Genomic DNA, 17,078 nt, shown 5'->3' with positions numbered 1-17,078 from the left:
CCACACTGAGCCCTGTGTCCCCTGTGTCCACTGGTCAGACCCCACACTGAGCCCTGTGTCCACTGGTCAGACCCCACACTGAGCCCTGTATCCACTGGTCAGACCCCACACTGAGCCCTGTGTCCACTGGTCAGACCCCACACTGAGTCCTGTGTCCACTGGTCAGACACACACTGAGCCCTGTGTCCACTGGCCAGACCCACACTGAGCCCTGTGTCCACTGGTCAGACCCCACACTGAGCACTGTGTCCACTGGTCAGACCCCACACTGAGCACTGTGTCCACTGGTCAGACCCCACACTGAGCCCTGTGTCCACTGGTCAGACCCACACTGAGCCCTGTGTCCACTGGCCAGACCCACACTGAGCCCTGTGTCCACTGGTCAGACCCACACTGAGCCCTGTGTCCAGCTCTGGTCAGACCCCAAACTGAGCCCTGTGTCCACTGGTCAGACCCACACTGAGCCCTGTGTCCATTGGTCAGACCCACACTGAGCCCTGTGTCCACTGGTCAGACCCACAATGAGCCCTGTGTCCATTGGTCAGACCCCACACTGAGCCCTATGTCCAGCTCTGGTCACTAATACCCTGGGGAGACACGGCCTGGAGGCAGAGCAGCACAAAAGGTCAGAGTTATGAAGAGAGACTTTGTCCCTGATTATAACCCAACCGCTCTGTGGGAACAGAGCTGAGTCCATGATCAGATCAGCCACGATCTTATTGAATGGTGGAGCAGGCTTGAGGGGCCAAATGGCCGACTCCTTCTCCTACTTCTTATGTTCTTATGTAAAGGGGTCTGCAGGAAGTGGGATCGGTAGGATCTGTGTGCCATTGTGAGTAGCGGATCTCCAAGGCACGTCTCAACCTCCAATTTGCTCCTTTGATTTATTTTTGCCCAAACCTACCCTAAATGAAGTACTCGCTGCTTCTCATGGATTCTGTTTTTACTTCACTCCTTTGATTGGATGAACAGTTAGAGGAGGAGGGGCTGGTTGAAGAATCAGATAAGCTACTGGGCCTGTTGGCAGGCCCTGTCCACCACCCGCATCTCCCAGTCTGCAGCGGGCAACTGCGCCAAGCAGCTCACTAATGCCCACGTTGCCACAGCAGGCCAGTACATTATCTTTGCGCTGGGTGCTAACAGCCAAAATAACGGAACTCTGGGATAGCTGAAACATGGCTACGTAAAGAACAGTTAAATATTGGAGGCTACAATATATTTAGAAAGAATACAGAAGGAAGAAAGGGGGTGTCACTGTACTGATTAGAGATAACATAATGGCGGTAGAAAAAAGACACTGAGGTAGAAACAGAATCCATACGGGTTGCGATAAAGCAAGACTTGCGTTTATATAGCACCTTTCAGAACCACCGGATGTCTCGAAGCGCTTTACAGTCAATTAAGTACTTTTGAGTGTCGTCACTGTTGTCATCATAGGCAGTCCCTCGGAATCGAGGAAGACTTTGCTTCCACTCTAAAAATGACTTCTTAGGTGACTGAACAGTCCAATACGAGAATTACAGTCTCTAAAGTCACTGTTGTAATGTGGGCAACGCAGCAGCCAACTTGCGCAAGACAAGCTCCCACACACAGCAATCTGATAATGACCAGCTAATCTGTTTTTGTTATGTTGATTGAGGGATAAATATTGGCCCCAGGACACCGGGGATAACTCCCCTGCTCTTCTTCGAAATAGTGCCATGGGATCTTTTACGTCCACCTGAGAGAGCAGACGGGGCCTCGGTTTAACTCAGCACTGCACTGGAGAATCAGCTTAGATATTTGTGCTCAAGTCCCTGGAGTGGGATTTGAAACCACAACCTGCTGACTCAGAGGCAACCCACTCAGCCACAGCTGACAGAAAAGGTTGAGAAGAGATGAATCATACCAATTGGGTTATTCTACAAACCACCTAATCATGAAAGGGATGTGGTGGAAGAAGTATGAAAGGAATTTTTTTAAGACGGAATCATAATCATGGGAGATTTAAACTACTCATTACTGGCAAGAATAGGTAGGGAAAAGGGAATGGAGTTTTACAGTGTGTACAGGACTCCTTTCCTACCTAGTAAGTAAGAATCCCCAACAAGAGAGAAATCACTGCTAGATCTATTAATGGGGAATGGAGCAGGTCAGACAAGGAGGGGAGCACCTCTAGGCAATAGTGATCAGAACATCATGAAAGGGATAGACAAGATAGAGGCAGAGAGGTTGTTTCCACTGGTCAGGGAGACTAGAACTAGGGGGCACAGCCTCAAAATACGGGAGAGCCAATTTAAAACCGAGTTGAGAAGGAATTTCTTCTCCCAGAGGGTTGTGAATCTGTGGAATTCTCTGCCCAAGGAAGCAGTTGAGGCTGGCTCATTGAATGTATTCAAGTCACAGACAGATAGATTTTTAACCAATAAGGGAATTAAGGGTTACGGGGAGCGGGCGGGTAAGTGGAGCTGAGTCCACGGCCAGATCAGCCATGATCTTGTTGAATGGCGGAGCAGGTTCGAGGGGCTAGATGGCCTACTCCTGTTCCTAATTCTTATGTTCTTATAATGAGGTTTAAGTAAACATAAGTAAAACACAGACCAAAGTAATAGATTGGGGAGAAAAAAAATAATTTTGAGGGAATGAGACTGGAAATAGGGCCATTCTATTTTATTCTAGCTCTTTCTATGCTGATGGCTCTCAGTCACAGAACTATCTAGCCTCTTATACATCCTTCTGACCCCACCCCATTCTCTCTTTTTATAATGTAATTCTAGAAATAGGTGGCAATGTATTTCCTTCCAGAAATGTCTACGAGTGGTGTCATTCCCCTAACGATGTCCTTGTCTTACAGAGATTGAATTCTCGAAGAACATCATCAAAATGGCTGAAACGGGCAAGAATCTGATCAACCAAGAGGTATGGTGTTCTGAGGTATAATGTAGAACACCGTTGTGTTTAGTAGGTTATTTTAGGCCTGTTGAGGCAGTATACCTCTTCCCCTTTATTTGAAAGCGGTGATTCAAGGGCAGCTTGGCTCAGTTGGTAGCGCCCTTACCACTTGAGTCAAGACGGCACTCGAGATGGTGCAGACTTTTGGATAGACATTCCCAAAGCCCCCTCTGCCTTGTGGATGTAAAAAAAAAAACTCCCACGGCACAATTAGAGGGGCAGTGGAATTCTCCCACTGTCCTGGCCAACGTCCCTCCCTCCACCAGCAGCATCAAGAATAAATTAACTGGCCAGTAGTCTTGATGCTGTTTGTGTGATCTAGTGATGTGACTATAAACCAGGCCAACTACACTTCAAACCGTGGTTCATCATGCACAAAGCACTATGAGATGTTTTCTCGCGGAGACCACTCTGGTCAGGTCTGAACTTGGTGTTGGGTTTGGGGGCTCAGGTTTGATGCCCAGGATAGGAGAGGATGTGTAAGACCCCCCCCCCCGAAACAGCTTACTATCAGCTGGTAACCTGGTCTGTACGAGCCGCGACTCTCGACACTCCCCTTTCAATCGGATTGTCCTAAACTGCAGCACTTTTTCTGTCATGCATTAAAGTGTCAGCCTGGATAACACTGACCTTCAAACAGCAGATATGAGTGGGGAAATTTGGCTTATTTGCCAATTCCGCAGGGAATCGCACAGCGCTCCGTTCAAGCGCTGAATCAAATTCATTACCTCCAGTACAATGCGGTGCGGCCATTTCTGACGGACTCAGGCATTCTCCGCATTCCATTAGTAAAATGGAGAGAATATCCTGAGAAGAGAGAGTTTGGGGGAGAAATTCGGCTGGTTAGCCCCTCCCCCCCCCCTCCGCGAACTTCAGTGAACGTTGCCAGTTTGCGCTGCGCTCGCTAGCCCCGCCCACTCTGCGCCATCTTTGCAAAATTCCGTCTTTCACCTGCCGCAGCGTCTGGCGCTGAGACCCGCGGGGAAAGGAGCCGGTCCCAGGGCGATATCGCCCGCGGTGCGCGGTAAGGGCTGAAATTTCACTTTATCAACTTTTATTTATTTGTTGCAGCAGTGGGGAAGTGTGGGTGAGGTTTATTTAAATTTTCGGGGATTTTTTTTTCCACCTTCAGGCGCGAGGGTGTCCGCATCCCAGCGGCAAAAAAATTGCGTGGGCCTCCCGCGCTATCGCTCCGTTAGCGCCCGAAGAGGGGGTTGTGGAACGCTTCCCCTCGCGCTCTACTCTCATCTTGGGGCGGTAAACATCACCCGCCGTTAATGGTAGTGCCCCAGGGCCATCACCGCCTCAAAGTGGGCCGTACCGAATTTCCAGCTCTCTGTGTTTCAGTCTGGCCTGGGGCGAGTGGTTCAGAGGTTGTGGCGTGTATCAAAAGTTTCCCTAACTTGTCGGGAATGGTTAAGATGTGTGCGGATGACTCATCACTTCCTTGTCCTGACAGAAATTCATGCCTTTCCAATACGTCTATACGATGGCCCTGCAGCACGACATCCACCATGGACAGGAGACCATTAAAACCAGGATTTTACTGCAGCACAATAAATACATTCAGGTGAGGACTTTGGTGACTAGCTTCACTCGTACCTCCCACAGTTGGGGCAGGTGGTCTCGTGTCCCTCAGAAACCAGTGTCTTTCACTGCCTGAGCATTTGACATAGAATTTACAGGACAGAATTTGACACAACTGGTCCGTGCCGGTGTTTACACTCCACTCGAGCCTCCTCCCACCCTACTTCATCTCACCCTATCAGCATATCCTTCTATTCCCTTCTCCCTCATGTGCTCATCTAGCTTCCCCTTAAATGCATCCAAGCTATTCATCTCAACCACCCTCCTTTGGGTAACACATTCCACATTCGCACCACTCTCTGGGTAAAGAAGTTTCTCCTGAATTCCTTATTGGATTTATCAGTGACTATCTGAAACTTATGGGCCCTAGTTTTGGATCCCCCTAACAAGTGGAGACATCTTCTCTAAGTCTACCCTATCAAACCCCTTCATCATTGTAAAGACCTCTATCAGGCCACCCCTCAGCCTTCTCGTTGCTGGAGAAAAGAGCCCCAGCCTGTTCATGTGTTGAATTGAAGTAAGTCAGAAAATACTATTTAGGGACAGAGTATATGAGTAATGTGAGACATGACGTGTGATGCGTGTCGTGTGCTTGGGAGGAACCCGTGGTTCAGAACAACATAAGAAATAGGAGCAGGAGTCGGCCATTCGGCCCCTCGAGCCTGCTCCGCCATTTAATAAGATCGTGGCTGATCTGATCTTGGGCTCAGCTCCACTTCCCTGCCCACTCCCCATAACCCTTCACTCCCTTATCGCTCAAAAATCTGTCTATCTCTGCCTTAAATATATTCAATGACCCAGCCTCCACAGCTCTCTGGGGTCGAGAATTTCACAGATTTACAACCTTCTGAGAGAAAAAAATTCCACCTCATCTCAGTTTTAAATGGGCGGCTCCTTATTCTGAGACTATATCCCCTACTTTTAGTTTCCCAAAGCTCCCAGCACTGGGAGATTCCCTTGCCTCATGTCTGGCCCTGTTGCAGACTCATTAATAGAGATTGATCAGTGTGATTGGTCAACAACTCCATTATCGTTGCATCATTCGACTACCAGGATGGTAGGAGGCGAACTAGATGGACCATGTTCTTTTTCCATCTAGCATTTCCTATGTTCCCAAGTACTGGGGCAGCTACAAGTGGGGAGTGCAGAGATTCACAGTCGATGTTGCACGGGGTCGCACCAAATCGCTCTCCCTCAATGCATACAATGAATAATCGTTTGGGACCTGTTCCACCACGGTCAGCCATCTCAGATGCTTCCTTTCAACCTTGTTCCATTTGAGAATCAGTTTGGCTCAATGGCAGCACTGGCATAGAAACATAGAAACATAGAAACTAGGTGCAGGAGTAGGCCATTCGGCCCTTCGAGCCTGCACCGCCATTCAATGAGTTCATGGCTGAACATGCAACTTCAGTACTCCATTCCTGCTTTCTCGCCATACCCCTTGATTCCCCCTAGTAGTAAGGACTACATCTAACTCCTTTTTGAATATATTTAGTGAATTGGCCTCAACAACTTTCTGTGGTAGAGAATTTCACAGGTTCACCACTCTCTGGGTGAAGAAGTTTCTCCTCATCTCGGCATCTCGCGTCAGGCCCTGGGTTCATGCCCCCACTCAAGGACTTGAGCACGAAATCTGGGCTTCTGCCTCAGTGCAGTGCTGAAGGGAGTGCTGCACTGTCACAGGTGCCGTGTTTAGACGAGATGCTTAAACCGAGGCCCCATCTGCTTTCTCAGGTGGATGTAAAAGATCCCACTATTTGAAGAAGGGCAGGGGAGTTCTCCGTGCACCAAAGATTGATTAATTGTTCATCTACCTCACTGATGTTTGTGGGTCTATGCTGTGGTCACGCTGGTTGCTGCATTTGTCTACATAACAGCAACTGCACACTTAAAGTGACTGCGCGTTGGAATATCCTGAGAATGTGAAAGATTTTCTATATTCTTTCACTTTCTTTCATCCATCCCAGCTGTCTCCTCACCTCACTAGCCACCTCTTGTGTCAGTCAATGGGGTCAGGTCAATGAAGTCTCACTTTTCAAGGACCTGGTTGGTTCAGGAGTGGGTGGTGGGGGGGTGGGGGGGCGCGGAGAGGAGGTAGTAAGAAGCCAGTCCACTGGTACCAGTGGAGCTATCTCGGTGAATGGCCAAGGTCCAGACTGCAGAATGGCAGCAAGGAGTGAGACCAGCAGCAGAGATGAGGTAAGTTAGGAAGTAGTGATTGGGCCAACACCAGGCTTGGGTTTTAAAAGCCCGTAACCAGTCGGAGGAAGACTGAAGCAGATTAAGACTGAAGCAGATGAGGAGTTCCACGCTTTCTCCTCTTCTTGAAGATCCTGACTTCTCCCTCTGATACTCGCTCCACAATGGCCACGTGTTAGCCCAGGCTGCCGATCTCGGCCTCAGTGGACACCACAGCTGAGCCCGCCTCCGGCCTCGCCCGATGTCCAATCACGCACCCCTAGATTTCGGATGAGACGTTAAACCGAGGCCCCGTCTGCTCTCTCAGGTGGACGTAAAAGATCCCGCGGCACTATTTCGAAGAAGAGCAGGGGAGTTATCCCCGGTGTCCTGGGGCCAATATTTATCCCTCAATCAACATCACAAAAACAGATTATCTGGTCATTATCAAATTGATGTTTGTGGGAGCTTGCTGTGCGCAAATTGGCTGCCGCGTTTCCCACATTACAACACTGACGACACTCAAAGTACTTCATTGGCTGTAAAGCATGTTAGGACGTCCGGTGGTCGGGAAGGCGCTATATAAATGCAAGTCTTTTCTTTGGCCTTCAGTGTCCCGCTGTGGACCACCTTATGCTTGGAGCGCCTATCGGGGAGTCAGGCAGGTGCTTGTGATCCTCTGCCCAAATGGAAAGAAAAGGCCAAGCTGCCCCTTCCAGCGGGGGTCACTGGAAAGCGATTAGGAGATCTTGGCTGGGTCTTTGGCTGAGTTTCCACCTTCCCCCCCCTCTTAACTCAGGGGCATTGAGGGAGGTGAGGAGTTCCGATGATGGTACCCCTTTGTGCCGTATGAATGAGCTCAGCGTTGAGCGGGTTTGAGATCTAACTTTAGACCGACTCTTTGTCTCCATCCCACGCCAAATGCTACAGTTATCCACCGATCCCTTGTGAGAGCTGTGCTTTTTAAAAAATATATATATTTTTTGTGCAAACAGCCTCTGATGTCGAGAAAAAACGAGTTGGAGAAGCGGCGACGGGACTTCAAGGAACAGTGGCAGCGGGAGCAGCGCAAAATGGTGAGTGAGACATGGCGGTAAATGACATCACGTGGGCTGTGCCCGAGAGCACGCCCGCACACAGTGTCACGGACAAGTGTTGGCGACCTTGCTCGGCATCTGCACTAGCTCCTACCTATCCATTTGCATTAACTATTGGAGCGGGAATCCTGTCTGATATTCCCCCCAGCCCGGCAAAGGGCACTGAGGTTAACTGTAAATGTCGGGAGAATCTTTTCAATAAAAGAAAAGCACAGCTCCCTCGAGGGCACAGTAGGCAAATTGTGTCGTCGTCTATCGTGCCTTGTGCCGCTATTTGTCCCAGCAGTGCCTTGTGTTGCTGTGTCTGTCCCAGCAGTGCCTTGTGTTGCTGTGTCTGTCCCAGCAGTGCCTTGTGTTGCTGTGTCTGTCCCAGCAGTGCCTTGTGTTGCTGTGTCTGTCCCAGCAGTGCCTTGTGTTGCTGTGTCTGTCCCAGCAGTGCCTTGTGTTGCTGTGTCTGTCCCAGCAGTGCCTTGTGTTGCTGTGTCTGTCCCAGCAGTGCCTTGTGTTGCTGTGTCTGTCCCAGCAGTGCCTTGTGTTGCTGTGTCTGTCCCAGCAGTGCCTTGTGTTGCTGTGTCTGTCCCAGCAGTGCCTTGTGTTGCTGTGTCTGTCCCAGCAGTGCCTTGTGTTGCTGTGTCTGTCCCAGCAGTGCCTTGTGTTGCTGTGTCTGTCCCAGCAGTGCCTTGTGTTGCTGTGTCTGTCCCAGCAGTGCCTTGTGTTGCTGTGTCTGTCCCAGCAGTGCCTTGTGTTGCTGTGTCTGTCCCAGCAGTGCCTTGTGTTGCTGTGTCTGTCCCAGCAGTGCCTTGTGTTGCTGTGTCTGTCCCAGCAGTGCCTTGTGTTGCTGTGTCTGTCCCAGCAGTGCCTTGTGTTGCTGTGTCTGTCCCAGCAGTGCCCTCCGCCACAAGATCAACTCACTCAACACAGATTGAGACCAAATCTGACAATATTAGTTTGGCTCAGTCGCTAGAACTCTCTCTTCCGAGTCAAGTCCCACTCCAGCGACTTTAGCACATAATCTCGGCTGTGACCCTTGGTGCAGTACCGAGGGAGCGCTGCACTGTCGGAGATTCCATTGTGGCGTTCCACACGGATCGGTGCTGGTACCGCTGCTGTTCACTGTTTACAGAAATGGCTCGGGCTCGGGAATCAGAAGTACAATTTCAAACTTCGTGGGCAACACCAGTTTGGGAGGGTGCGGTGAATACAGAGGCGGACTGTGCTAAAATACAGGAAGACATTAATAAACAGGCAGAATGGGCGTGTAATCGGCAAGTGGACTTCAATGTAGATAAGTGGGAGGTGGTACATTTTGGTAGGAAGAATGAGGCCACATACTCCTTGGAACATAAGTGTCTTAATGGGGTGGAGGAGCAGAGAAATCTTGGGGTACAGACACAAATCACTAAAAGTAGCGACAAAGGATAATTAGTCCATAAAACATTTCTACAGGGATAGAATTAAAAAGCAGAGAAGTTCTGCTAAACTTGTAGAGAACCTTGGTGAGGCCACACTTGGAGCACTGTAAACAGTTCTGGTCTCCCAATCATAAAAAGAATACGGAGGCACTGGAGACAGTGCAACAAAGATTTATGAGGATGGTACCAGAACTGAGAGGTTATACCGATCAGGAAAGATTGAACAGGCTGGGGCTGCTTTCTGTAGAAAAGAGAAAGCGATGGTGAGCTGATGATGAAAGGGTAGATGATGTTTTCACTTGTGGGGGAGACCAGAACCTCGGGGCCATCAATATAAGAAAGTCACCCACAAATCCAGGAGAAGTTTTTTTCCCCAGAGAGTGATTAGCATGTGGAACTCACCACCATGACCACCATTGCAATATACATAGATGACCTAGAAGAGGGGACAGAGTGTAGTGTAACAAAATTTGCAGATGACACAAAGATTAGTGGGAAAGAGGGTTGTGTCGAGGACACAGAGAGGCTGCAAAGAGATTTAGATAGGTTACGCGAATGGGCTAAGGTTTGGCAGATGGAATACAATGTCGGAAAATGTGAGCTCATCCACCTTGGAAAAAAAAACAGTAAAAGGGAATATTATTTGAATGGGGAGAAATTACAACATGCTGCGGTGCAGAGGGACCTGGGGGCCTTGTGCATGAATGTGCATGAATCCCAAAAAGTTAGTTTGCAGGTGCAGCAGGTAATCAGGAAGGCGAATGGAATGTTGGCCTTCATTGCGAGAGGGATGGAGTACAAAAGCAGGGAGGTCCTGCTGCAACTGTACAGGGTATTGGTGAGGCCGCACCTGGAGTACTGCGTGCAGTTTTGGTCACCTTACTTAAGGAAGGATATACTAGCTTTGGAGGGGGTACAGAGACGATTCACTAGGCTGATTCCAGAAATGAGGGGGTTACCTTATGATGATAGATTGAGTAGACTGGGTCTTTACTCGTTGGAGTTCAGAAGGATGAGGGGTGATCTTATAGAAACATTTAAAATAATGAAATGGATAGAGGCAGAGAGGTTGTTTCCACTGGTCGGGGAGACTAGAACTAGGGGGCACAGCCTCAAAATACGGGGGAACCAATTTAAAACCGAGTTGAGAAGGAATTTCTTCTCCCAGAGGGTTGTGAATCTGTGGAATTCTCTGCCCAAGGAAGCAGTTGAGGCTGGCTCATTGAATGTATTCAAATCACAGATCGATAGATTTTTAACCAATAAGGGAATTAAGGGTTACGGGGAGCGGGCGGGTAAGTGGAGCTGAGTCCATGGCCAGATCAGCCAAGATCTTGTTGAATGGTGGAGCAGGCTCGAGGGGCTAGATGGCCTACTCCTGTTCCTAATTCTTATGTTCTTATGTTCTTATGTAGCTGAGGTGGCGGGTATAGACATATTTCAGGAGAAGATAGATTAAACAGATGAGGGAGAAAGGAATGAAAGGGTATGGTGATGGGGTTAGAGGAAGAGGCTCGAGTGGAGCATAAACACCAGCATGGACCTGCTGGGCTGAATGGCCTGTTTCTGTGCTTGTAAATACCTTGCGGGGGGAAATTCAGTTCCGGCGTTAACCAAGGCGGGGCGGTAAATTTAGCGCCGGAAATGTTTACTGTCGCCATTACCGCCCCACCGGGGCGAAAACAGAGACGGCAACACACCGAGAATCCAGCCCTATGTTACTATGTAATACATAGGATGAGGCCCGGTCTGCTGATGTTAAACATCCCATGACACTGCTTGTTAAGCAGGGGGAGTTCTCTGGCCAACAGCGATCCCTGACCAACACCACCAACAACCAGATTCTTTGCTTGTTTCTGTCAGTTACTGTGTGTTGGATTCTGTACGTTGCCCGTGGCATTTCCTGCGTTACAATAGTGACTGCATTTTGAAAAGGGCTTCAGAGAAGTGCTATGGGATTTCCTGAGGATGTGCTAAGACGCCATGGGGCTCGAGATTTGGACAGAGGGATCCGAAGGCACTAATGTCAAGGAGTCGCTCCACTTAGTGCCGGGAGATTTTTAGCGCCGGGAACAGCAAAATTCAGTGTTTGCGCCCTGAGAGTGGGGCGGAGCGCTAAGGGAGGCATACCACACCTCTCTCAGGGCGCCAGGCCGGGGGAGCAACTGAATATCCCGTGCTAAAGAGCCGGCTTCGTAGCGCTCGAAGAGAGGCCTCCCTGCAAAAATAAAATCGGAACACAAAACATTCCCTATACATTACTCACCCCAAATAAAGATAAGTCGCAAAATCACTCACACTGACCTGATGCAGTCGTTCCTTCCCTTGGCTCCCCGGGACAGCTCTGCACGCCAGCTTTCTCTGGCGGGGTCACTAGGGGGCGCTACGGGTGCAGCGCAAACCGAATGTGGCCTCCGTGTCGATAGCGGGGGACGTTGCACACCGGCGCGGCGCTCCCAGGCGATACTCCTCAGCGCCGCCTGTACCGGCTCACCGAATTTGCCGAGCGGCGCGAATGTCAGCGCTCGCGGCTGCCAACACTTTAGCGACTTTGTAGCGCCCCTCGCAAAGGGCGATATCCAACCAAATGTTTCTCCCCCCCCCCCCCCTCCCCGCCCCCCCCCATATAAATGCAAGATCGTTTGCTCGTACCCACCGACCAAGATGGACCAGGACAATCCTTTTATATTGATCAAAAAATAGTTGGTGTTGTGAAAAATGATGGAGCTGGGCGACAAGCGTGTTGGGAGGTGGTTGCTGACCCCAGGCTGTGAACTTGTTCCACTCTGCAGCACGACGCTCTGACCGCGCTGCGGAAGTCCAAGCAGATGTACCTCCAGCGCTGCGAGGATTTCGAAAAGGCCAAGCTGCACAGCGCCAAGGCCGAGGAGGAGCAGCAGTCGCTGAGCGTGAGCGGATCCGCCCCGGGGAGCGCCAGCAAGCAGCTGGAGAAACGCAGGCGCTCAAAGGACGAGGCCCACGTGAAGGTGAGCACAGGGGTGCATCGTGGCGGGGGGAGGGGGGGGGGGGGTGCCAGCTCTGGCTGGAGGTAGTCCTGAAAGATTCATCGCTTGACCTCCTGCCTCCAGCTGCCCCCGCTCCTGCCATTGGGCACCCAGAGTGTCCATCCCCCGCCAGAGCAAAGACCCTTCACTCCTCAATTACATCATTCTTCACCATCAGTCAAACAGCTTTTTTCCCCATCGCCAATATTTTTCTAACTCATAAATGGAAGTTGCATAGAATACACATCACAAGAACAGGCCATTTGAGCCTCCTCCAATACTTGCGTACCAGCATAACCCTCTATTCCCTTCTCCCTCGTATGCTTATCCAGTCTCCACTTAAACACTATTTGCCCGAAAGAAAATGGGAAACATTTTAATGACCCTACGGTTTTTTTCCCCCCAGGAAACTCCAGGCTAATCCTGGAGGGTTGCCGACCCCAGCAGTTGATGGGTTAATTAGCTGCACCTTTCAACCACCATTTCTGGCGGCAGCTTCACCGACGGGGTGAAGCCTGTGGTCACGTGACTGGGGCCTGCAGGGCTTTCTGAAAGACTTTGCATTTCTATCGCGCCTTTCACGGCACCGCATAGCTCAAAGCGCTTTACCGCCAATGAAGTACTTTTGGAGTGTAGTCACTGTTGTAATGTGGGAAATGTGGCAGTCAATTTGTGCACAGACAGCAATGTGATAATGACCAGATAATCTGTTTTTGTTATGTTGATTGAGGGATAAACATCCCCAACATCGAAGCACTGACCACACTCAAACAGCTCCGTTGGGCGGGCCACATTGTTCACATGCCTGACACAAGACTCCCAAAGCAAGCGCTCTACTCTGAACTCCTCCATGGCAAACGAGTCCCAGTGGGCAGAGGAAACGTTACAAGGACACCCTCAAAGCCTCCCTGATAAAGTGTAACCTCCCCACCGACACCTGGGAGTCCCTGGCCAAAGACCGCCCTAAGTGGAGGAAGAGCATCCGGGAGGGCGCTGAGCACCTCGAGTCTCGTCGTCGAGAGCATGCAGAAAGCAAGTGCAGGCAGCGGAAGGAGCGTGCGGCAAACTCCCCACTCAACCTTTCCTCCAACCACTGTCTGTCCCACCTGTGACAGGGACTGTAATTCCTGTATTGGACTGTAAAGTCACCTGAGAACTCACTTTTAGAGTGGAAGCAAGTCTATGATGAAATATTGGCCCAGGACACCGGGGATAACTCCCTGCTCTTCTTCGAAATAGTGCCATGGGATATTTTACGTCCACCTGAGAGAGCAGACGCGGCCTCAGTTTAAGGTCTCATCCGAAAGACGGCACCTCCGACAGTGCGGCACTCCCTCAGCACTGCACTGGGAGTGTCAGCCTAGATTTACGTGCTCAATCCAGGGACTTGAACCCACAACCTTCTGACTCAGAGGCGAGGGTGTTACCCACTGAGCCACAGGGTCAGTTTGGGGCTGGAGCCCTGGTAAGGGAGGGTGCAGAGGGAAAATATGGATGGCACCATTTTGTGGGTGAATAAGTGGAGACGTGGAACAAAAACGAAAGGATGAGGGGGCCTAAGTTCAGGGTCTGGATAAGACCCGTTTCTGCTCAGTCCCAGGCCCACCCATCCTTTCCTTCAACCACTGTCTGTCCCACCTGTGACAGACTGTAATTCCGTATTGGACTGTACAGTCACCTGAGAACTCACTTTGAGTGGAAGCGAATCTTCCTCGATTTCGATGATGATGATGATATCTGCCTGAGTGTCAACGGTGGCTCAGTGGGCAGCACCCTCGCCTGAGTCAGAAGGTTGTGGGTTCAAGTCCCGCTCCAGGAACTTGAGCCCCCAAAAAATCTAGGCTGACACTCCAGTGCAGTGTCGAGGGAGCGCTGCACTGTCAGAGGTGCCGTCTTTCAGATGAGACGTTAAACCGAGGTCCCGTCTGCTCTCTTAGGTGGATGTAAAAGATCCCACGGCACTGGCTAATATTTATCCCTCGATCAACGTAACAAAAAAACTGATTATCTGGTCATATCAAAGCGCTTTACAGCCAATGAAGTACTTTTTGGAGCATAGTCACTGTTGCAATGTGGGAAACGCGGCACCCAATTTGCGCACAGCAAGCTCCCACAAACAGCAATGTGATAATGACCAGATAATCTGGTCAGCGAACTCCACACAGGGCATCGTACAGCAGGCTTTTCTGGTATTTTCTCAGTTAATTACAGGTTGCAGAAGCCTCGGGAGTGAGGTCCGTTTTCTGGGGCGAGGGTCTCTGAGCTGACCGCTTCTCGTGCGTTTCCCTTGGGCCACTGACCTCAGTCGGAGAGGGGCATGCGCACTGCATCAATCCAAGCAGGAATTGAAGTGCAGTCTCACGGATGAAAAGCCGGTGCTGTAAACAGTTGCACCATGCAGTTCCTGGAAACATATTCATCCAGACTGTTCGCCACCTAGGTGTCATATTTGACCCTGAAATTAGCTTCTGGTCTCATAACCACGGCATAACTAAGACCGCCAATTTCCACCTCGTAACATCGCCCATCATCGCCCCTGCCTCAGCTCATCCGCAGCTGAAGCCCTCACCCATGCCTTTGTTACCTCTAGACTTGACTACTCGAATGCACTCCTGGCTGGCCTCCCACATTCGACCCTACGTAAGCTAGAGGTCATCCAAAACTCAGCTGCCCGTGTCCTAACTTGCATCAAGTCCCGCTCACCCATCAGCCCCCTGCGCTCGCTGACCTACATTGTCTCCTGGTTAAGTAACGCCTTGATTTCAAAATTCTCATCCTTGCTTACAAATCCCTCCATGGCCCTCGCCCCTCCCTATCTCTGTAATTTCCTCCAGTACCACAACCCCCCGAGATGTCTGCGCTCCTCTAATTCTGCCCTCTTGAGCATCCCTGATTATAATCGCTCAACCATCGGTAGCCGTGCCTTCAGCTGCCTGGGCCCCAAGCTCTGGAACTCCCTCCCTAAACCTCTCCGCCTCGTTACCTCCCTCTCCTCCTTCAAGACGCTCCTTAAAACATACCTCTTTGACCTGCGCTAATTTCTCCTTATATGGCTCAGTGTCAAATTCTTTTTTTTTTGTCTTATAACGCTCCTGTGAAGCGCCTTGGGGCGTTTCACTACATTAAAGGCGCTATATAAATACAAGTTGTTGTTGAACGACCTTCAGTGCTGAAAGGGCTAGGCTGACTGCGTTTCTTCCCGCCCACTAGGTTCAGGAGGCGGAGACGTATTACAAAACCTGTGTGAGCGAGGCCAACATCAAGCGGCAGGAAATGGAGAGGATGAAAATGAGGATTATCACCCAGCTCTGCAAACTCATCCACCAGTGCGACCTCACGCTCAAAGCGGTGAGATCATCAGCTCATGTTGCTCTTCGTTCACTCGCTCTGTCTCTCGTACACACTCTCCAGCTCTCTCCTCCTTCCTTATTCTCACCCTTCACACTCACTCCCACTCTCCTCCACTGTCCCGCCCTCCCCTCGCTCTCTCCCACTCTCGCCTACACTTTCCCACTCTTGCCCTTTTTCTCTATGTGTCTCTCAAACCTGCTCTCCTCTCGCTCTCTCTCCACTTCAACCCTCTGTGCTCTCGCTGTCTCTCCATCCTCTCCCTGTCCCCCTCCATACTCTGGCTCCTCCCTGGCCCTCCTGTGAGGCTTGACTCTCAAATAGCCCCCAGCACCTGCAAAGATTATTTTTTTCCCCCCTAGTAGCACAGTTTTCTGACTGTCGCACAGGATTCCTGTTTCTAGCAGGTGCTCAGCCACAAAGCTGGTCTCGTAGTTGGAAAAACATTGTCCTATTGGTGGCCACTCACGGCACTGAACTCAAAACAAGCAGTGAGCTCAGATCTGAGGCTACCTGAAACTGTACATCAAATTCAGCTCTTCCCCACTCTTCTAATTGTCAAGGCAGCACTCTGGGTAGAACTGAGCCATACAGACAAGGCAGTGTTTGATGGGACAGTGTAGAGGGAGCTTTACTCTGCATCTAACCCGTGCTGTACCTGCCCTGGGAGTGTTTGATGGGACAGTGTAGAGGGAGCTTTACTCTGCATCTAACCCGTGCTGTACCTGCCCTTTGAGTGTTTGATGGGACAGTGTAGCGGGAGCTTTACTCTGTATCTAACCCGTGCTGTATCTGCCCTGGGAGAGTTTGATGGGACAGTGTAGAGGGAGCTTTACTCTGTATCTAACCCCATGCTATACCTGCCCTGGGAGTGTGTGATGGGACAGTGTAGAGGGAGCTTTATTCTGTATCTAACCCATGTTGTACCTGCCCTGTTGCTGACACTAGGTGCCTGACATGGAAACTGTCCCATTCTTCACACTAACATCCATTACTCATTGATGTGTAATTCAATGGGAGGAAACAGATCTTGAATTACTATGGATACAGACCTAGATTAATAAAATCTAACCTTTCGTATATTGGTCTCACCAGGTCTCTGTGAACCTGTTCCAAATGCAACAGGAGCAGATCGAACCCGTGTCATTTGCCTTTCAGTCAATGCACGAGAATATCAAACCCTACGAACCTGGCAAGAAGTATTTCGAGTTTATTCAAAACCTGGACAAGAAGATGCTGTCCGTGGAGAGCTATGAATTTGAGGAGTTTGCCACCCCCAGCAGGAGGTCAGTGATGCAGAATTGGAATGTGGGGTTTTTCCCATTGGGATTCTATAATGGGATTGAATAGAATGGTTTGTCCCATTGGGATTCTATGAATAGAATGGTTTGCCCCATTGGGATTCTATAATGGGATTGAATAGAATAGTTTGCCCCATTGGGATTCTATGAATAGAATGGTTTGCCCCATTGGGATTCTATGATGGGATTGGTTGGAAGGCTATGGCCTGTTAGTAA

General features: G+C 50.1%; 1 protein-coding gene across 3 annotated transcripts in view; it reads left to right on the top strand.

Moving 5' to 3' along the window:
- gmip (GEM interacting protein) overlaps nt 1-17,078 on the top strand; it is a 152,983-nt gene that overhangs the window by 112,262 nt on the left and 23,643 nt on the right. For all 3 annotated transcript variants that reach the window (XM_070867365.1, XM_070867364.1, XM_070867366.1), the window contains 6 exons: nt 2,834-2,898; nt 4,391-4,501; nt 7,695-7,775; nt 12,001-12,195; nt 15,424-15,561; nt 16,657-16,847. In XM_070867365.1, coding sequence (XP_070723466.1) covers nt 2,834-2,898; nt 4,391-4,501; nt 7,695-7,775; nt 12,001-12,195; nt 15,424-15,561; nt 16,657-16,847 — 781 coding nt within the window. The remainder of the gene's footprint in view (nt 1-2,833; nt 2,899-4,390; nt 4,502-7,694; nt 7,776-12,000; nt 12,196-15,423; nt 15,562-16,656; nt 16,848-17,078) is intronic.

The sequence above is a fragment of the Pristiophorus japonicus genome, chromosome 24 (assembly GCF_044704955.1).
Source record: "Pristiophorus japonicus isolate sPriJap1 chromosome 24, sPriJap1.hap1, whole genome shotgun sequence".
Lineage (NCBI taxonomy): Eukaryota > Metazoa > Chordata > Chondrichthyes > Pristiophoridae > Pristiophorus > Pristiophorus japonicus.
This window is presented reverse-complemented; position numbering and strand designations above follow the sequence as displayed.